Source organism: Orbicella franksi, chromosome 7 (assembly GCF_964199315.1).
Source record: "Orbicella franksi chromosome 7, jaOrbFran1.1, whole genome shotgun sequence".
In the NCBI taxonomy this organism is placed as follows: Eukaryota; Metazoa; Cnidaria; class Anthozoa; order Scleractinia; family Merulinidae; genus Orbicella; species Orbicella franksi.
Genome location: NC_138151.1, coordinates 19,406,176 through 19,428,824, shown reverse-complemented (window position 1 = coordinate 19,428,824; position 22,649 = coordinate 19,406,176). Strand labels below are relative to the sequence as shown.

At 36.8% G+C, this 22,649-nt stretch overlaps 1 protein-coding gene across 1 annotated transcript in view; it reads right to left on the bottom strand.

The window, feature by feature from the left end:
* Window positions 1-4,611: 4,611 nt before the first annotated feature.
* LOC145492436 (eukaryotic translation initiation factor 4E type 2-like) overlaps window positions 4,612-22,649 on the bottom strand; it is a 78,113-nt gene continuing 60,075 nt past the window's right edge. Inside the window, exons 8-10 of the mRNA XM_081471880.1 lie at window positions 17,749-17,810; window positions 6,027-6,101; window positions 4,612-4,922 (exon numbers count right to left, since the gene is read on the bottom strand). Of these exons, the coding sequence (XP_081328006.1) occupies window positions 4,880-4,922; window positions 6,027-6,101; window positions 17,749-17,810 (180 nt within the window). The 3' untranslated portion in view covers window positions 4,612-4,879. The remainder of the gene's footprint in view (window positions 4,923-6,026; window positions 6,102-17,748; window positions 17,811-22,649) is intronic.

The following is a 22,649-nucleotide window of genomic DNA, read 5'->3' as shown; positions in this document are numbered from 1 at the left end:
ACTACTTCACCGAAAATAGAAAGAAAGAGAAAAAAAACCTCTCTGACACATTGAAAGTCTGATTTAATTAAATTGCACATTAACTTGGTGCCACGCAGTCTTCAAAGAACATTTGAGAGTTTTGATACTTTTTACCTTTAAAAATATCGGACTGAAAAGAATGTCATAAAATGCCCATCAAATAAAAATAAACTGCTACTGCGGAGACGTAAAAACCGTCCAGAAATGAAAGCCTTTTTTTTGTTTAATATCCTGGGAACAATAGCCGATAACTTGTCAGCTCTAATTGAATTTACTCCCATATAAAAAACAAAAGTGTTAAGTTACCATTTGTTACTAAAGATAGCAAACATCTCGTGGGAAAGAGCGGTGACGATTCGTCAGCTCTAATTGAATTTACTCTCTTGTGAAAAACAAGAGTGTCAAATTACACTTTGTAAATAAAAATAAAAATATCTCGTTGTATTTGCATGCAACAAGAACAAAACAATCGTCACCTGCACTTACTATTGTAAACGTTAGAACTGTTTCAAATCTAGTCTCGTCTCCTCTAAAATATGTCCTAAGAACTAAAAGCGACGATTCGTGACCTCTAATTGAGTTTACTCCTTGTGAAAAACAAAAGTATCAAGTTACCTTTGTAACTAAAAATAAAAATATCTCGGTGCATTTGCATACTTCTAACTCACGAACCGAAGGCTCATCTCGTTCATTTAACTAAAATCCTCAGCCTAACCCAGAGAAAATGTCGAAGTAAACCCAATGTATGAATACTTCCTCCTCTTTTATAGAAGAATAAATATGGCCGTTCTAAACTGTATCGGGATCAAATCTTCTCTCATACCGTTTACCTTTACAACAAGAAATTTGATTGGCTGTTTATAGTAGATCCAATCTGATTGGTGTGACATACATACATCTCTCACTCACTCACTCACTCACTCATTCACTCATCCATTGACCCGTCCATAACATACCCGACGCGCCGACTAAGAGGTATTTTTTTTTTACAAAAAAAATAACTCAATAAGTAAGCAAGAACCATTATAATTGTAAAATCGTCTTAGAATAGTATCTTTCTGTTCTGTTGGCCAAATTAATCGTAGCCTCTTCGCTTTTCACATTGAAACGTATCAATGGATGCTGAAATTCACGACACGCCCGGAACACTTATTACGAACTCTGCAGCAATATTTAGGTTTCAATATACAACACGCAAACGATTTGAACCTGGTCACAACCTCTTCACATTCCCAGTAGTGCATTCCGCCCCCCTAAAATACAATTGATCCTATCATAGAAACCACATCAACTTGTTTTTCATCCACATCTTAAACCTAGTGGTAGAGACTCAATTCAGAAACTTATCTAATGGGAAAAGCTCACCCTTCATCGCATGCTCGTAGTTATATGCCAAACACTATGTTTCTTTGACTGATTATCCAGTTGCAAATGATTATCAAACCCGCCCACAAAATCCGCAGCCTAACCCACAGAAAATGTCGAAGTAAGCCCAATATATGAATACTTCCTCCTCTTTTATAGAAGAATAAATATGGCCGTTCTGAACTGTATCGGGATCAAATCTTCTCAAATACCATTTACTTTTACAACAAGAAATTTGATTGGCTGTTTATAGTAGATCCAATCTGATTGGTGTGACATACATACATCTGTCACTCACTCATCCATTGACCCATCCATAACATACCCGAAGCGCCGACTAAGAGGTATTTTTTTACAAAAAAATAACTCAATAACTCAAAAAATTGAAGGTTTTACTTAAAATGGTTGCTATGGCAACCAGCCACAGCCTTTTGAGGTTTTAGTCTATAGCATCGACGTCAACAGTTCCTGCTATTTGAAGTATATATGAAATAATTCATATTTGAACTGCGGTTGTAGATGAAAGTGAAGAATGATCAATCAAGTGATCAAGTGAAGAATTTACTGCGATGATCATTCTTCACTTTCAGTTCCTGCTATTTTACAAAACAGGATTTGTTTTTAACTAAGCATAATTTTCTGTCTCACATAAGTTTCTGTTTCGTTCTATGCAATAAACTAAAGTTTTCCGTGCTTTCTACAGGCTTTATTTGCAAATAACCTTATTTTGCATCAAACCCAGTGAACAAATTATTTAGTGTCACGTGACAGACGTTAAAATGTTATGAATTTTTTAGTTTATTGCATCACGACGCTATTGGTCTTTGATTACCCCAAATTTCAGGAATTTATCTTTAATACCTTCCAAAGTAGAATGTTGGCGTGAAGTCAGTTGGTGCAAAAGTAGACCTTTGAGAAAAATGCACTTAAAGTTTCTTACGTGATGGATTAAACATTTAACAAGCCAAACATTGCGGGGGGGGGGGGAGTGTAGTAGATTGGATCTCGCGGGGGTGTGTGTAATAGTTGTTCTATTTTGTAAGAAGTTTCTGCAGTTGTAGGAAATGTTCCTTTTCATAAGGGAAGTGAATGAGCCTGTGATGGTAAATCAGGCAAAGCTTTTCTCAAGTAACTAGACGCTCTAAGAGCGTTTACTCGGGCTTCGTGACGAGTACGCGTATTGGACACGATAAAAACAAATAAAAGAACCAGGATATTTCAACACAAGAGTTCCGCCTAGATATTTAATATTCATTAGTTGCTTCGTTGAATATCCTCCTAATCCAATCGCAAGTTGTGAATTTGAGGAACCCATTTATAAGGGAAGATGCGACATTGTGTTCTGCTATTTATTTTGGTTTCGTACTCGTCTAGTTCATGTCACGCAACATGATTTTCTTTAGCAGTCAGACATAGTTCTCTAAAAGAATTGGTGCTTGCTAAGACTGCTAAGTATATTTGAACTACTAGTGAAATAAATTTGGCTAAACTATCGTCAATCCAGATTTTCCCTAGGACTTGGCAAGAACATTTGTTCGTCAATAATCCCGCACAATTCCCCTCACAATCGAAGTTTTAATTTTCCCGCACAATTTGCCCCCAAAATCATACGATACCTTTTTCCTACACCCTACTAGAAAGCCAACTAACTTGGAGGTAAGATATTGAGTTCAAGTTACCGAAAGTCTTGCCTTCACAAATTTGGAGATCGGCATATTTTGCGCGGTGCAAGAAACAAGTTGTATGTTTTAATAAGCTTCGAGTTCAAAGGCGTTTTCGTATTTAGCTCGTTTTATTGCAATATGATTTTTTTACTGCAATGTTCTAAATAATAACAGCAGCAGCCACATACCGACATTGATTGCCTATTTTTTTGTCAGTGTTTTCGTAGTTTGAACTGTGCTTACCTGGCTGGCTTTCAAGCGATATAATTCGTGGACCGACCCTTTCTGAAAACGATAGACATTTTTGTATGTGAGACGAACGTATAAGGTGCGATTCTTGCCAAAACTTCCCTCGCAAAACACCACATTCTGTGGAATGTTACCGAAGAGCAAGTGATGTCGCGTTCTCTTCCCCATGCCAGTTTCCACGGTCTACCCACGGAACGCCTAGGACCATGATCCCCCTTTTGGCGACCAACAACGCTTGCATTTTCTGACTCAGGCTTTCCTACGGAAGCCCGAGTAATTATACCAATCGAGTTGTGTATCACTTTACAGCTTTACGACAAATAACCGTTTATATATGTTACAACTAATCTATATTTTTTGTCACGTTCTTACTGTAAACAGCCGTTGCTACGTAAAAAAACTTATCCCACTGTGTACTTTCCTTAAATTTCACACTTACTTAGGGATAAATTCGGCAAGATCGTTTCAAAATGTTTTTAACAAGTGTTCAAGGGTGCTTTCCATTATGCCAAACCGACCGATCACAGATCAGTCGGAATACCCGACGAAAATGGAACGACATTTCCGATAAAAGCGGGCCAACCAATAGGAATGGCTCTTACTATTTTTTATTCCTTTTCCGAATTCCCCAATTAGGGCTAAGAACTGGTTTGTCAAAAATGGAACGGCGAATTTCGGTCGGAATATTCCGACCGAAATAAGTGGACCACCTCCAGAAACGGAAACGGACCTTTCCATTTGAATTCTGATCGAAATTTCCGGAATCTTTAGCTAATGGAAAGCACCCCAAGGGTCTTACATGTAAACTTCTGACTGTGTTTTCTTTGTTTTACCGAAAAGAAAAAAAAGAATGTTTGCTTGGTCGTCTCGGGCAACTAAACGCCGACCACTAATTAGCACTGAAGTAATCTTTATCTTGCTATTCTTTTCAGGAAGGCGCGAACAAATCAAATTGACCATGGCTGGCTACCAAACCAATGAAATGGAAAGAAACCATTTCATCTTAATTGTATCTATAACAAAATTCTCGATCGTGATCAGTTCTCTGCGGGCCTATTTGTCACGCAATCGGTACAAGATCACCGGGGTGTACAATTACAGGTATCCAATTACGACTTGGATACGGTACCTGTAACTGGACACCTACCTAATTGTAGTCCAGTACATCTATGATCGGTCCAATAACCATTACTTATCAGAACGGAACACTAATACAAAACAATGAATTCGCTTAATTCCACGTGGAGCAAAAGCCTAAACGTGGATGTGACTACGATGATTCATGTCTTGTCGGCAAACTGAACCATTCGAACCATCCGTACCTGCAGCAGCAACTAGTTCCAATCTTTTGCTCCCTGGCAATTCCATAATATTCTTTAAATTAATTTATTCAATATGGCCGCGGTATCGCTAATGAGTCTAAAGGGTGTAGAGGTAATAAACGCTTTAGCGGAATGTTTCCAAGTAATCAGCACACGCAAAACAAGACCTGTTGTTTAGGGGAGGACGAATGACAAAACACTTCGTGACAAGTAGCTGGTCTGAGCATTTTATTTGCATTAAGAAGCTTGTATGGCAGTTCATCTCATGAAGACATCCGTATTTCGAAAACTTGAGTTATCCCTGAAAAACCAAAACACAACAAAATTATAATAATAACAATAATTTACATTTATATTGCGCAGGTTGCATGAATATATGATCACTTGCAAATTAATAAAGTGAGCTATAAAACAATATCTACTTATTAAAAACTAAGAAAGTACAATGGAAAATGAGCTAAAAATACAATAAAACTATATTGTTAAAGTAATTCTCATCAAAACTATTGAGTAACCAAGTAAACACTTAATGTTACTAAACTATTGACCATAAGGGTGTCACGAAGATTAAGACCCTCGAAAACTAATTTCCCGTTCACACCTACTAAACTAGTTTAACTAATCAGGTTTAAGTTTTTCAATTACGATTTCCGGTCATCTTGAGAAGACAAATTTCGAACCACCTTGCTAAGGTATTTTAATCCTACAGGTTTTTACCGTGTTTAGTTGTGAGGATTAAACGTTATGAGCAAGTAAATTTTAACCTTGTTCAGTTAAACCACTTATAAACATGTTTGACTTGTTGGTGTGAACAGAGTATAAATAATACCGAAGACCCCATCTTAATTTTCGTACTACGAAAATTTAGTCTTGGTGACACCCCCTTCCCCCTCATCACTCTTGTAGTGACATAATCTTGAACATCTCCACTTTGTACAGTGACATGTTAGGTAAGCATGATTCATGGTACTTTTGAGATACAACCAGTGTTCGTTTAGATTGCAGATGCACCAATGTGCTTGATATTACATTAAAGTGTGCTAGAAAATGGTGTTAGCAATAAACTGCATTAATAGAGCTGAAGAGGAGAAAAGTGGGAGTATTATGTCTACTTAATAAAACTAAATGTATCCAAGTTATCGTGGACGCCACGGCTTTTCTTACATCTCAAAGTACCCCAACGCACCTAGAACAAAATCTTTGTTACCCCAGGTAGTAACTAAATTCATATTTGAATGAGATCGTGTGTTAATACTGAACTTGGCCTTGGGTGTATTTTCATGCTTGCCTCGGCACTTATCAATAGCACGAATGATTGCCAGATGCCATGTGACACCAGCGACGTAAACTCGGTATTGAACAATTGAAATTGGACTAGTTTACTGTAGTAACTATAATTCCTTACTTTAAGCTGCTCTGATGTGCCTTGTACTCCATGATTGTATTTTGTGGTAAGTTCAAAACCCTCTTGAGTGTGTCCCTGAAAAGCATAAGGGAATACCGGTGTTTAGTCACACTACATGGAGGAAACAAAAATTATTGTCGTGCAGAAAGCAGAGGTTTGATGTAAAGTAGAATCATTGTAGAATTGCGAAGTTTGGCGTTATTAACCAAAGGACTTTGTCCGTGAAGAACGTAGTTCTGCATCGCACAGTTCGCCTGGATAGTAAACTTCGCTTTCAGAATGTTCACTTTCATCACTCGTTTTGAAGAGAACAAAAGTTTGCAGCAAAAAACTGTTTTTGTCATTAACTCGCATCGATTTTGCTTTACGCGTTTCTAGTAGGACCATACGCATTTCTAGTAGAGCCGTACGTCTTTTTCCGGCCCTATGACTTCGACGCGTACGGCCCTCATACGGGACCTTTTTCTTATGGTTTTCCATGGAAATTGCGCGCGGGGCCGTACGGGTCATATGATAATTGCAGTTATGCACACAACTTAAGAAGTTGTGAAATTAAAGCCTGAAAAAAATTCAGGCCTGAACGGGATTCGAACCCTTTCATAAAACACAGGCACGCAAGGCGTGCAAGAGTTATTTTTTTTGTGTGAAGTGTCGGAGATGCCATCTTATTTTCTAACAGGCAATTTGATTCCTTCTTTGATACAACCCGCACTGTGAGTGGTGTGACACGCGCACATGCATAACTCCCTCACTCACCGATCACATAACCCTTCCAACCCCCAAGAGGAATTTTTGCTCAAAAATACTAAAGTTAATTTAGAGACTTTTTCGCATTTTATACGAGTCGTAAGTTTACCCTTTTTACACAACACAACTTCACCGAAAATATAATGAAAGAGAAAATAACCTCTGACACGTTGAAAGTCTGATTTAATTAAATTGCACTTTAACTTGGTGTCGCGCAGTCTTCAAAGAACATTTGAGCAGTTTTCATACTTTTTACCTTTAAAAATATCGGACTGAAATGAATGTCATCAAATAAAACTATTAAACTGCTACTGCAGAGACGTCAAAACCGTCCAGAGATGAAAGCTTTTTTTCGTTTAACATCCTGGGAACAATAGCCGATAACTTGTCAGCTCTAATTGAATTTACACCCATATAAAAAACAAAAGTGTTAAGTTACCATTTGTTACTAAAGATAGCAAACATCTCGTGGGAAAGAGTGGTGACGATTCGTCCGCTCTAATTGAATTTACTCCCTTGTGAAAAACAAGAGTGTCAAATTACACTTTGTAACTAAAAAACAAAAATATCTCGTTATATTTGCATGCAACAAGAACAAAACAATCGTAACCCGCACTTACTATTGTAAAAGTTAGAACTGTTTTAAATTTGAAGTCTCGTCCCCTCTAAAACATGTCCTAAGAACTAGAAGCGACGATTCGTGACCTCTAATTGAATTTACTCCTTGTGAAAAAGTATCATGTTACCTTTGTAACTAAAAATGAAAATATCCCGTTACATTTGCATACTACTAACTCACGAACTGTTTCAAACCTCAAGGTTCATCTCGTTCATTTAACTAAAATCCTCAGCCTAACCCACAGAAAATGTCGAAGTAAACCCAATATATGAATACTTCCTCCTCTTTTATAGAAGAGTAAATATGGCCGTTCTGAACTCTATCGGGATCAGATCTTCTCACATACCATTTACCTTTACAACAAGAAATTTGATTGGCTGTTTATAGTAGATCTAATCTGATTGGTGTGACATACATACATCTCTCTCTCTCTCTCTCTCTCTCTCTCTCTCACTCACTCACTCACTCACTCACTCACTCACTCACTCACTCACTCACTCACTCACTCACTCACTCACTCACTCACTCACTCACTCACTCACTCACTCACTCACTCACTCACTCACTCACTCACTCACTCACTCACTCACTCATCCATTGAACCGTCCATAACATACCCGACACGCCGCCTAAGAGGTATTTTTTTTTACAAAAAAATAACTAAAAAAAAATCGCAATCTCATTCCCAGAGCCCTCGTTACACTTGTCCAGCGAAACGGGAAAACAAAGACCTCTTGGGTACTCTGGAATATAGTGTTTCAGCTCGATATTTCATTGGCCAAAAGCAGAGTATGTGCAAAGTAAGTAAGCTTTAAAGTAAGCTTTAAACAACTGAATAGCATTTCCTTGAATATTTAATTAAAATGTTATAGTGAAGCTGCATGTGACTATGTAAACTCTAGCAGAATATTCAAAACCAAACCTTCCCGTTCAACAGAAGGCAGCTTCTGGCCCGGGGCTATCAATGCAAGACTCAAAGCATTGTTGGTGCGATTCATACAGAAGCACTCCGGATAATATTTTCAAGGCCGCTTTCTCTAGTATTCATATCTTTTTTATTTTATGAGTGAAGATATTGTTTAATTGAGTGCTTGTCATTTGACTAAGTGTCCTGATCATTTTGCGATTTAAAGACCACATTTTTTTTTCATGAACACATCACACTTGATTGCTCAGGCTCACATAAAATATCCTGGTAATATCCATTTAATAGACTGAAAGGCCACAGAATCGACTCTCCTCCTCCTCAGTGTGTAAGGCTGCTTTACAGCTCTGAGATGTCCTAAAGATGTTTTTTTTGGCAGCTTAGAACACTAGTCTCTTCTCCCATAATCACTCTAAATTTTCAGCGCAGCATGAGAGTAATACAACCAGTGATATCACATGGCTGTTGTGGCTGTAAAAACTAGAAAGACTGATCCGGCAATAAAGTTATTATTATTATTATTGGGACTAGACGAAATAGTCCGGATAACCGAGGGTCCGGAGAATTGAAAATATGAATATTAATGAAGAACAAAACTGTTTAACCCTTTGAATACCAAACTTTCGCCAAAAAATACCGTTTTTAACCGTTTAGTCAGGTTTATTTAGCTGCCATGGCGCTAAATAAGCCTAAGTTTTGCTAAGAAAGCTTTTTTTTACTACAAGGAGAGATTCTTCGAGGATTAGGTACAAAATTGAGGAAAATTTCAATTCCGGACATGCGCATAAGCCAAAATTTGGACTTCTTTTCTCGCCATTAACCGTTCTCAATTTTGTTTGTTGCCCCTTTCCTTTCTGTTTTTCTCGGCCCTTTTACACTGGCTACCTTTTGCATTGTATGTTCTTTCTGGCTGCCGTGAAAAGTTGGATCTCAATTACGGGCGAAGCCTGGAAATGGACCTTGATCAATCATAGGCGTAGTGGACCATTTTACCACTGTTTTTGCACCAAAACTGATAACGTTGTTTTTCGATTTGCGACGTCAGAATGTCGTCGATATCTAAACCTGACCATTGTGCGGAAAGGCCTAGCCTAGTACTACTATCTGCTTATCAAGAATATCTGATGACATTTAAATCGATGACGTCACAAGTGTTACAAAGAGCACGACCATTAATTACGCATATATGTGCGTAGTTGGTATTCAAAGGGTTAAATGAAGCAACATTTAATCGTGAAACAACACTTTTACAGATCGCTTGGAAAACAATATGGTCTACTATACATCACGAACCACTCAACTCTCAGCCAACCAGAACTCATTCGAGTGTTCTTCATTAGTTATGACATGTGTATGCGCTGCTTTTGCTCTTTAAAAGCAAAACAAACTCGCTTTTGACTGCACTTTTCAATCCTATAGTTTTAAAAAGAATATTGCTACGGATCTTGATCATGACTAATAAATATTCATGACAAAATTGGGACTAGAGAAAAAGTCCGCATAATCGAGAAATCGGATAATTGAGGTACGGATAATCGAGGTTTGAATGTATTTACTTTGATAAGGTTTTGAAAAGCATTAACTGGTTCATCCTCAAGAAAGTCACGCAAAACAATGGTGAGCAAAAAGTCAGCAAATTTGTCAAGGCATATGCGAACAAGCTTAAGGGCCTACAAGGAATTCTTCTGATCCTTTAACTCACAAAGACATAGCTGTCAACATTTGGTCTTACAAATTGTCTGAAGAAGAACTTGACATTTCGAAATTTGGTCTTAGGTTTTCCATAAAACCACTGCATCTCAATAAAAGTCACGTTTTCACAACATTTGAACGTCTTCATCAAGATCTTAAAAGGCCTGTCGCCGACAAGAACAAAGCCAATGAAGAAAGAAGTGAAATCCAGCATTTGGCAACCACTTATGTCAACTCTTTCAAGCCTTCACTAGATGACTTTAAGAAACTTAAAATACTCAAAAAGAACGAAGACATAATTATCCTAAGACTTGATAAAGGTAATGGCGTTGTAATACTTGATAAGGTAGTCTACAATAACGCAATTAGTGATTTGTTGAGTGACCTGACTCTAAATTTAAGAAATTGCAATCTGATTTAACATTACGTAGGGAAAGTCAGTTACAACGGTCTGATAAATGGTCTGATACACACTGGGATATTTATCCCACCAGTTCTCAACCAGCTAGGTTATATGGTTTACCTGAATTACATTAAGTAAAAGATCGTAGATCAATTGCTCCTCCTTTAAGACCTATTGTCTCCTCCATAGGCACTTATAACTACAACTTAGCTAAGTATCTTTGTTGTTTACTTAAGCTCCATTTTGTGCTACTTAACCTGTATTTCAGGGTTCGAAATTTTTGTGTCTAGTTGAGCCTAAGAATAACCGTTTGAAAGAAAACTTAACATTATTGTAATGCAAAGTTTCAATACAGACTGTGGACTTGTTTCACATTTTCTTTGTTTAATGCTTAGGACCGAATAGTTACCATAGGAATGATAAAAAGTTTTAAGATTTACACAAAATTTGAAAAAAAAAATCCCTTGAGTTGACTATCATTTAGGGCTTATCTTCCGTCTTAATAGCCTTGACAAATTGGGCTGTCGTTTAGGGAAAACATCAATAATCATTCAGTAATTCTGGACAACCACAAAAGTGATGAGTTTGAATTGGGCCTTATACCAAAATGAGATAGGTATGTAACATGAGACATATAGGCAAAACAGATGACCACAAACAAATAGCTTTACATTACAGAAACAAAACAATACAAAGTAAAAGTAATATCGTTCAAAATTTTGAACTGAAAGCTCCTTACAAAGGTTTCAGACAAGATGGATCTCACATTAAGAAAAGCTTTGGAAACAGCTGTGTCATCCAGGCAAAATTTCTCTTTCCACTTAATGAAACCTCTTGAGACTCTAGCTTTTCTCAAAATAAGCGATTCATAAAAATGTTTACTTCTACTTGTTAATGGATTAAAACGTTTTTCCCACACTGAAATTCTAAGGAGTTCAATCCATTCTCATTAAACTCTAAACGTTTTAGATCAGGAGGAATAGCCTGGCAAATTCCGGTCCAAACTAAGAAATTTGACTGTTTCAAACCTTTTCTTTTCTTTTCTTTTTTAATAGCATATGTTTGCAGATTAAAAACCCAGTTTCTACATAATGTGGATAGTAGATGGTTTTATAATCTATCTTAAATGTTTATATTGTTCCATATAATACACTCATATATTAGAAGTTTTGCCGAAAATTCTGTTCTAAAATCTGCCCACCACCAAAGGAGTTCTTAATTATAAAATATAGAGTTAATTAACTTTACTCATTGTGAAAGAAAGTTCTTCATGTTCATGTATAAGTAATTGTATCTAGTACTAATATTTGTATTTTTGCGAGACCCCTGCCTTGGCGGCTGCTATTTCGTGATCGTTATATACAGGTAAAAGATAATGAAATTGTGGATTCAGGAAGTCTAAAGGGTGACCCTGTCTGTTATATACAGGTGACCACTATTTGCAGGTCAACTTAACAATAAATATAAGGGACGATTTTTGGGAAGTTGTTCAGTGACCGTCATACACAGGGTGACCGCTATGTACAGGGCCATTATATACAGGTTTGACCGTATAATATGTATATAATGTTATCATGTGTTATTAGCTGTCATAGCTATAAAATTGTGTGCTTCTCTTGTATTAATATTTTATACTCATATATGAATTTAATTATTACATTCTTAACCTCAGATAATGCAATTCTAGCTTTCTGATTGAACTGAATGCGGCAAATGTCACTCAGCATAACATTTTTCGCAGGAAGCCAAGTTTTGTAGACAAACAAATGGATGAAAAGAGCAAATTCGGTGAGCTATCTACACAAGAAATACAATAAATTATGGACAATGCCATCCCAGTAGCAACAAAAAAAGCCACAATGTTCGGCATGAGATTATTTAACGGTACATATGACGGTATCCATTAAGTTTCCCTTAAAAGTTGCAAAATTTCCAATATTACTGTTCAGATCTTTCGCATTCATTAAAGATTTTACCTTAATGTTACAGTATGTCTTGCTACAGCTATAGTCCTGGTGGCACCAAATTTTCAAAAATTATTGGAGAAATGTCAAAAGAAGAATGAATGTTTGCCTGAAGTGTTTAGTTACATGTCTGTGACAAGAAAGATGGCACATATTACAAAAGTTCATCAATGAAATCCAGAAGAGCCGCCATGGATCATTTCCTTTGCTCTTGCTACAAAACAAATTGTTTTCCATTATCTCTGACCCTGCTTTTACTAAAGCAAACAAAGTATTAGATCATTATTTTGTAAAACACCTCAGGAAGACAGGCAACATTGCCAGCATAGTCCATAAGAAACCAATTTGCAATGAGCAGATGAAGAAACTGTTGCACAGTGGTGAGCTCGGACTGGCCGAGAGCAAGAATTCCTACACAGCTACAGAGCATGACCTAGTTTTACCTTTGTCAGTTTTTTAGGACGAGAGAATCAACGCCAGCGAATGCCAACAATTCTATTGTTGCGAAGAACTCCTCAAGAAATTGAGTATTTTGAACTGAACCAAGGTTGGCCCAGTTCTTAACCAGCCACAAAAGCCATCAAGGTAGCCTCGGAGATTCTGAAGATGAGTCCAAAACTAAGATAGTCTCTGTCCATGATTCTGAAACTTGCCAGCAATCAGCTACACTCATGCAGCTTGAAATACTAAGGCATTCGCAACATGAGAACGGTGAAATGGTTCTTGCCGAGAATAATTTTAGCACAACGTCTGTGTCACATGGCAATCAAAGTTTTCTGTAGTATTTGTGCAAGTGCACAATTATTACACTTCTAGATGACTCAAACTTGAACACTTTTCAAACTTTCTGACCAAGGTCATATCTCCACCATTTGGTAGACATTTCTTGAATTCTACTAGATTGTAATTTTAGTTCAGCAGAATTGCTTGCTTGGCTTTCAAATTTTCTACCTGTTGTTGTTTTTGTCTCATCAACTTCTGTTTGTTTTGTAAAATTAAAACAGAATCCAATAAAATGAAACAATAATTTTCAAGTATGCAAGCATACAGAATTTAATAATGAAATTTAATAAAACAATCATTCCATTTGCACTTGTTGGATATGAGATTGGTCACAGCCAACTGGGCCCTACGGGCCTCGTTGGCTATTTACCATCTCATATCCAATGTGTTCTCATGGAATAATTGTTAATTATTATCAACTGCAGCAAATACTGTCCAAATAACAATACAGATATACAGCGACATTGTACAGTTATTTGTACAGAAGAAAACCTGTCTGCTGTACAGATCGGCACATGCATGCAAAACTGTCACACTCTCCTTCTTTCATTAATAAATTTATTGACTACAGCAGTTGGATAATAAATCTCTTATTAGATGTTTTGGTGTGTAGTATCGCTGTATATTTTTACTTGTTTGTATTTTGACTCGCCCATACAGCACAGCTCGTAAAAATATACAGCGATATTACACACCAAAACGTCTAATAAGATATATATGTTTAACAAGATCGCTTTTTTACTGAAATTTTGAAATCGTTTATACGCTTTGCGTATCCACGACTATAAAACTGCTTCTTCAGAGGCATTATGACCCTAGTGATTTCAGAAAACTGATCCTGATCTGGATAATCCTAAAGGAACCCAACCTCAGTAAATCTGTTCAATTTCGAATGTTTCACTGCCCTTCAATAACTGGAGCCTTTTTGCGCTGATGTTAATAACTTCAATAAAATCAATAAAAATAATTTAAAAATCAATACTCACAGAGTATCCCTTCATAAATTTCCGATCCAATTTTAATAATTTCAATTGATTTTTATCAATCATCAATTTTATCGATTCAACAAGCCAGTACTAATGACACAAGGCAGCCCAGAGGGCTTTTGATTTATGTCATTTATGGCGCAGACATTTTCGTAGATTTCTTCAGGTCCTTTAGGTGTACGGCAATTGTGTTCTATAGCATTGCCAGCTCTACTGTCTACTTTCTTACATTACAAATAATATTATTTCCAACTGTTCAGCTAGTTCAGAGTCGTTGCCATGGATGCCTATATTCTATGCAGTATAAAGTTGGGTTTTGGCTACCATCTACAATCTTGGACAAAAGGAGTTGGGACAGTTAAGCTAGATCACATATCTCCCATCCCCCCTAATCAATGTTGGAAAACGTCACATTTTTTTCAACAAAAAGGGGAAAAATCTCCTGATTATCAACATTGTAAGTGGGGGGAGGGGAGAACTTGCTTCATGTCCCAACTTTTTTGTCTGGGATTGTCTGAAACAAGATAAAGGATGTCAAACAACTCGCTGTAAAACAGGTTGGAGAAAAGGGGAGTTGTGCCATCTCGCGGGTACAGCTAACGAGTGCTACTAAAAAGAAACAACATGCAACGACAAGTTTTAACTGTGTAGGCACTTAAGAACGTATAGTCATCTTTCTAAATGACCTTCTAACGGTAGGCGATTGATAAGTCCGTGACATGAACCTCTATTGCTTCTCAAGGGGCAAACTGCTCACTTGTTCGCCCTTAAAATCCAACTATGCACAAGACATTGTGTTTGAAAAGGATGTTTCTATATCCTGCACTGAAAAAGAGAATCTGGTCCACGTCTTTAGAGGGGTGGTTGATTTGCATGAAACAGAAATGATGCAAATTCAGTTGAAACAGTGGGTACCGAGCAAGTGGATATTTTCGCCTTGTTGTAGCTGTTTCACAGAGTTTATCAGTGGACAGCAATAAAGCGTTGCTGCTACCTAAACGTGATTAAATTATGCACGTCTCTCTTCATTTTCCTTTTCAGTACTGGAACGCGTATAAAGCGAGGTGTGTTCTCAGCTTCAGAAGTGTCACCGGGTTAACCGCCGCAATTAATCCTTACGATTGACCATGGTGGTAAAACATTTTGGTTCCAAACTGCTTCATGTCATTCAAATTATACCTTTTTCCGCTTGAAAGGAATTATGAAAACCTATGTAACATTGTTTGGGATCAAGAACTAGCAAAACAGAGCTTTGCGAGAAGGTTTCTATGGTTATCTGTTCAATTGAAGTAGAAAGGGTAGTTACGTAGTTAACTTATTGTCTCCGGCAAATGGTTAACCATATTTCAAGTGTCAAACTTGACTATTTTGCCATCAAATTGCTTCCATCCTACATTTCAAATGATTTGAAGTGAGAAATTTTTGTACCTTCTTCCAATTGGGAAGAACAGTAAAGGTTAGGTTGAAAAATGCTGACTTTCAAATGGTTAACCGTTGTCACTATTCGTGCGCGTTATTTAAATGCATGGAACCTGGAAGTTGTTGTGTCGCGTGTAATCGTGATATATCTGATTACTGTACACGGAAGCTTCAATCAATTTATTTAATGAAGACTATTTTGTGAAACAACACTAAGAGCTTCCACTTTGCAAATTAATAATCCTGGAAAATGTCCTAAATAATAGACACAAGCTCTAACCTTCCTTTGAATGCCATTTTGCTTGAGACAGATCACAAATTTCATTTTATTACAGGCAGTTACGAGTTATATTCCATGAATATCTGCACCGAGCCTTAATCTAGATTAACGTAGGAAAGTTCTGTCCAATGTACAGAAGCAAAGTGTACTTTATTGACCCGAAATCAAAATTCTAAAATATTGTGATGCCATGACGATCGTTGGCGTTACCATCCCTAGAAAATTTCTTGCATATCTCTTTCAGACAATCCTGGACAAAAGTAGTTGGTATAGTTGAGCTAGATCACGTATCCCCCATCCCCTAATCAATGTTGGAAAACGTCACATTTTTTTTAACAAAAAGGGGAAAAATCTCCTGATTATCAACATTGTAAGTGGGGGAGGGAAGAACTTGCTTTGTGTCCCAACTTTTTGGTCTGGGATTGCAGAACATTGACAAGATGTCTTGAAGTGCCTATGAAGTAAAAAATAATTCCTGCTTATTTGAAAGGCTTTTCAAAGTAAAGAAGAATGGCGTTTTCCTTTTTGGAATATCTTTTCTCGTGTTAGAGATATTCACGTTTTTCTATTATGCACATGAGGAAAGTGATGATGTCATAGATGGTTCCACTAAAACAGCACAACACTCAATTGAGAATAACTCTAAAAATATTAAAGCAGTGTTCTTCAAACTTGGCACCAGAAATGTACATCACAAAAGAAACAGAATGACACCTACTATGTTGTTGCCATGCAAACACTCTTGGCTCCAGTCTCTTTCTGTGAAAAACCAAGTGTCCCCATTTGCAACCTTTTAAAGTGGGACAGAGGGTCTTGCTCGGAGCACACATGGTTCCCATATTGTCTTAACTCCCCCCATTAGATTGGTGGGAGTGGATGATCCTTGTTTAAGATAAAATCTGGGAATTTTAGTCTTAATTAAAACAGAACTAGCAGCGTAACTGTTGTCATGGCAATGGCACGATGGGTGTCATTATGTTTCTTTTGTGATGTACATTTCTGGTCCCAAGTTTAAAGAACACTGCTTTAATATTTCTAGAGTTATTCTCGATTGAACGTTGTGCTCTTTTAGTGGAACCACCTATGACGTCATCACTTTCCTTACAAAAACATAAATATCTCTAAAATGAAAAAAAGATATTCCAAAAACGAAAATGCCATTCTTCTTTACTTTGAAGCCTTTCAAATAAGCATCAATTATTTTTTACTTCATAGGCACTTTAAGCCAGCTATTGTCTCTGGGTCTGCATTACAAATCATGTACTCGCCAGCTCTACTCTACATTTTGGTCATAAGATCTTCTGCATTAAAAACGATGCTTTTCTACTGCTCTATGTTTTAGGAGCTTTTACTAAAAACTATTTTCTGTGCTGTAAATTGTACCACACTACAGTGGTATGTTATACTCATGACTTCATCAGCACAGAAACTGTGCACTTCTGTGGCTCCACGTTTTCATCACCCGCATGACTAATCTACATCCTCAGAAGTGCATACAGTTCACAATACAGAAAGCAGGAAAAAATTAAAACCTTGAGTCATATTTTTTTCCTGATACAAGGGAACAGCACTGCATGAATTATGCTCAATTTCGGGATGTCAATCATGCTTGAACAAGAATTCTTTTAATTTACATTGACCACTATGATGCTTCAAAGTCTAGTCTAATAATTTGCAGCTTCACTCAGCATCATGGAGTCAAAAGCAACATTTAAATAGTTTTAATACTACAAAGCATTAACAAATCTAGAGCAAATGTGAACAGCTTGAATTCAGACCCTTTTCTAAGAATGCCCATCAATGCAGGAGAAGTTGCTGAAATGGGTGCTAAAAGCAATTTCATTAGTAACAATTTTGAGGTTTACCATATCAAGGTGGGTAAGGTGATGACAACTCAGTCTCACCTTATTCTTGTTGTTGTTGCTTGGTCAGCAGCATTTCTGTTCCATATTGAGATGATATCCTCCTAAAAATTAAAATACACCCAGTTTACAATTTTTAGAAAACTGATTATGACCTTATTTATACATCAAGGTGGCATGGAGTTTTAGACTCAAAACATTTCAGAGATTTATGATGTTAGGCCAAGGGAAATAATCAGGAGTAATTGTAGTTAAAGAAAGGTGCAAAGCTCTGTTTGTCTTTGAAAATTGCTTTCTGCAGACACTTTGGGGTCAGAAATTTTGTGGTGACTTTCTAGGCTGAAAGATATTGGCAAGGACTTTTAATAGGTTGACAAATAGTGTAATCCAGGGTTCACATTTTTTGTCAAGAATTCTATCAGTTTCACTAAGAAATGTTAACTATATATATATATATATATATATATATATATATATATATATAGATAGATAGATAGATAGATAGATAGATAGATAGATAGATAGATAGATAGATAGATAGATAGATAGATAGATAGATAGATAGATAGATACATGTAGATAGATAGATAGATAGATATAGATAATAAACAATGGTAGCAAGACTTCAATTCATCGTTTTATTGCAACAACGCTGTTTCATATGGTCAAAGGATGACCGCACTCATCAGGCAATATCAATATCAATATCATCGAATTGATATTGCCTGATGAGTGTGGTCATCCTTTGACCATACGAAACAGCGTTGTCGCACTAAAACAATGAATTGAAGTCTTGCTACCATTGTTTATTATCTGCACTGCTCCTCTCAGAGTCGAGCGCTCTATAAATTTACTCTGTTCAAGTTCAAGAAGTATATCTATATCTATCTATCTATCTATCCATCTATCCATCTATCCATCTATCCATCTATCCACACTCCTTTTATGTTGAAAAAGGGGGTGTTTTATGATTGACTAGGACTGAAATTCAGGGTATTTAAGGCCAGTTAATTTTAAATACTGACTTGCACCTTTGACTAAAAAAGCATCAAGTTCTCACTCTATGGTCATTTTAAGTTGCTTTGGGGGATGGAATCCCATTCTGCTTGCCACCACTATTGTCTAGAGGTGGTAGATGTAAGAGTAATATATCTATAGACTTAACCAAGCCTAAAAGTGGAACTCCTGCTTGCAGTAACTAATCATAAAGAAAAAGAAGGATTTGTTTTTCTTGGACCAGAAACTCAAAAATTATCAATTGTGAGCATGTAATTGTTCAGCATGTGGTTTTGCTCTTTTTTCCAGTTAAATTTTAAATGACAAAAAAAATGTGCTAGGAATATGTCGGAAGAAAAATCAACAACACGCCAGGGGTTAATTGGCACCAAAATTTTGCCTTTGCATGTACTCCCTCCTTCTCAATTCAACTATTTGCGTCTCTCATAATTTTAGGTTTTAAACTTTTAATATATTGCATATTTGTATTCATTTTTAACTCATGAATTGTGCATGCACAACATGAGTTATCGTGAGTTGTGGGGAAATGTGTCGCGCGCTCGATGGGCTGTTAACATTATGCAAATGAGGTACGCTTGCGGCTTACTTTTTAATTGCTGTCCATCTTTAATTAAAATAAGCTGTTTTAAAGGTCTAAATTAAAGATATAAGTTAAAGAAGACTCGGCCACTGAAAACGAGAACATCGAGAATCGCAAAATCGATGAGCAGAGCAAGTTCTCACTGGATGCGGTCTTCATGTGGATTTTACAGAAATAGAAGTCGTTGAAGCACCGTTATGGTATGGTAAATGCACATATGGCGAGCGAAATGATATAAACACAGAGCATTTATTTATTGTATCGCTAAAAACATTGAAAAAAGAAAGGGAAAAAAAAAATCTACATGCACCTGGAGTCGATCACGGTTACTTTCCAATGCGGACTTGTCCACTACCTGCTGTGCTAAGTGAGCATGCCATGAATGAGACGAAGAAAATAAAGATTACAATTAATTAAACTGCTGATAACTCAGCGGGCTCGAGTCTGTATGAGGATTGTCTGTCCCCTGTCATCTGTAGGTTAATTTGTCCTTCACCAAACAACTGTCAGTAAGTATATTTGGTATTCGTCGATTTTTCTGACTCTCGACAGTGCCTTTTTTAAAGCTTCGAGGTCACATGTGTTCATTCGTCGACAAATAGTCGCAAAGTTTGTTTTGAGGGAGGGTCTTCATGACTTGTTTTGCACTGGGGCTCTTTGCAAGCTACACACAACACAGGTAAGCTGAAACAAGATGTTTTGCTCAAGAAGCTCGGTTTCGAAGAAATTGGAGTGAATCAAGGTAGTAGTTAAAGGATACATTAGTTGTCGCGATCACCGCCTCGATCTGCAGAGTTTAACATTCCCTGTTAGGCCGTTTGTATTTGACATTTTTGAAGGTAAATACAAACTTGCGTTTACCAAGTTGGTGTGCTGTCAAGTGGGTTTTGAATACAGATTGCAGATTTCAAGCAGCTTCCTGGACTTTAGAAAACAAAAATGGTAATGTACAGTATTACTTCGAAGTTAAATTCAAATTTTTGAATGACTAGCAAGGCCACGGCTGATAAAATGACTGCAAAAGCCGTCGGCAAAAACTCAAGCTTTCCCTTCAGCGTGAAGAATTAATTTGAACATCCTGTCACACAGCAAAGCATGTCTGCGAAATTTTGAATATTTTTTTGTTTTTAGGTAGTTTTTTTTGCCTCATCTTGAATGAAAATTTATCGTTATTGAACTTCCTGTCATGTTTCTTTCAATTGGTTACCTTTCTTGGGAAATTTTAGGTTTTTAAAGTTAACAGTATTTTTGCCCCATGGATTTCTGCATATTTAATTTACAGCGACCTCCGCGGCTGTGTTTGTTTAGTTTATTCGCCTCATTCAAATACATTTTTTGGAGTTTTATTCAGCTACTACAAAGCTCCTGAGAAAAGAACTACGTGGGCACTAATAACAGTTGAAATACAACTTATCTCAAAATAATTGGCTTGTTTTTGTCGTCTTGTTTAGTTAAAGCCTTCATCTTTCTTTCACTGTGCTACATTATTTGTCGCACACGAAGAAATTATCTGATTTCTTGTTTTTAAATTGTTGTTTAGATATGTCTTTTTGCTTTTATTTTCCGGTGTTTTCTCAAATGTTATCTTCTATAGTAAAAGAATGGAAATTTTGTTGTTTTCGGTTTCGTTTTTGCATGTTCAATGTTCTCGCCTTTTGTCGCGTGGTGAAGAAAAATATAACCTCTTGTTTTCTTATCAGTTTTAATACACCTCAAGTTGAGGTTTTTTTTATATATCTTTTAATATTTTGGCCCATCATTTGTTCAACTTTAAATAAATGATGTCTTGAAATCTGATCTTATCAAGAACAATAATCATTATGGCTCCTGATCTTATACATGGCTGTGGTTATTGGGCATATGGTTTATTTTTCTGCTTACGTATGCTCGCTCTGAAATATTTGAAAAAAAATCCAGGGCCGGGTTGTTCAAAACACGATTAAGCTAATCCAGGATTAGTGTAAATTTTTATTTCAATTTTGTAACTTTTCAATGAAGTTTTCTGTTCAAATTTTTTGTCCCTCAATTTTGGGTTTGACTAATGTCAAACTCCAGGAAACATGGACTGTGTAAACACTTTTATTCAAGAGAAATTAGAACTCTGATTAACTTTTAATCCTGGATTAGCATTAATCGGCTTTCGAACAACCGGACCCAGGGAATTAGGGGTAGGCTGTAAATCATTATGTCACACCCATGTTTTCATGTCAAAACTTATACAAATTTTAAATTTGAATCCGAGCAAGTGGAACAAGTGGACTTCATTTTGTAGAAGTAGAAGTCTACTTGTGGCAGGTCTATCTGGAGGTATTCATGCAGGAGGTAAGCATTAACTTTGAATGGCTACCCTGGAACTGCAAACACTCATGCCCCGTCCACACCATGCAGAAGAAATTTGAAAGGGTGTTAATCACTCTGAAAACACATCAAATGTTTTCTGTCCACACTTCGTTGGAGAAATTTGAAAACGTAACAATCACTGGTCATTTTGGATTTGTGTTTGAGGAAATTGAGACGTCATCATTTTGGAAAAGCTCCATTTTGAACATGTTTTCCGTCCAAATTTAAACACAAAGCCGGTGTTTTCAAATTCCTCGGGTTTGAACAGTGTTTTTGTTTGAAGAGCACCTGTTTTTGTGGCGAATTATTGTGGACGGAAGACAGTAGAAATAAAGCTGCGTTTTCAAATTTCTCTGGCGTAGTGTGGATGAGGCCTCAGTATAGTTGTTTATCAAGTATTACAAATCAAACCTGAAGGTCAAAATTGCTAAAATTAAGCACTGGTTGGTAAACACACACTGAGTATCAGATAAGATCGAAATCTCCGATGATATCACAAATTGTTCTTGTGGACAGACTGGTTGGTGGTTTCCACTGGAATGCTAGCAGCCTGATACCAAGAGTCTTTCTTCCCCTTGACCAGTGGTCAGGAAACAAGCGACCCTGGAGAGATTCGATTTGAAGTCCGCAAATATTGGACTTCCAGTTGAATTGTGCCTAGCTCATAAACACGTGGCTCAATTAAGTTGCTTGTGTTTTTCTTTAGCATGCAAGGGCACCTGTTTTTTTCTGCTCGTTTCATGTGCAAAAAAAAAAAAGAGCCAAAAAAACAGGATGCTCTCGCAGGCTAGTTTTTCTTCCATCATTTTCATTGTTTTTAAAGCAAGTGAAACTAAATATTCTAGATATTCTTCACTGTGGATACTCTAGGCAACTTGTTCATTCTATATTCTGCACCATAGGCATACCTACATTGGTTACATGAGCTGGAAGTCTGTCTGTTTCCCTCGACAAAGGAAAATAACCCTCGTTTCTTCATTGCCTTGTTACAACTTGAAATGAAAAT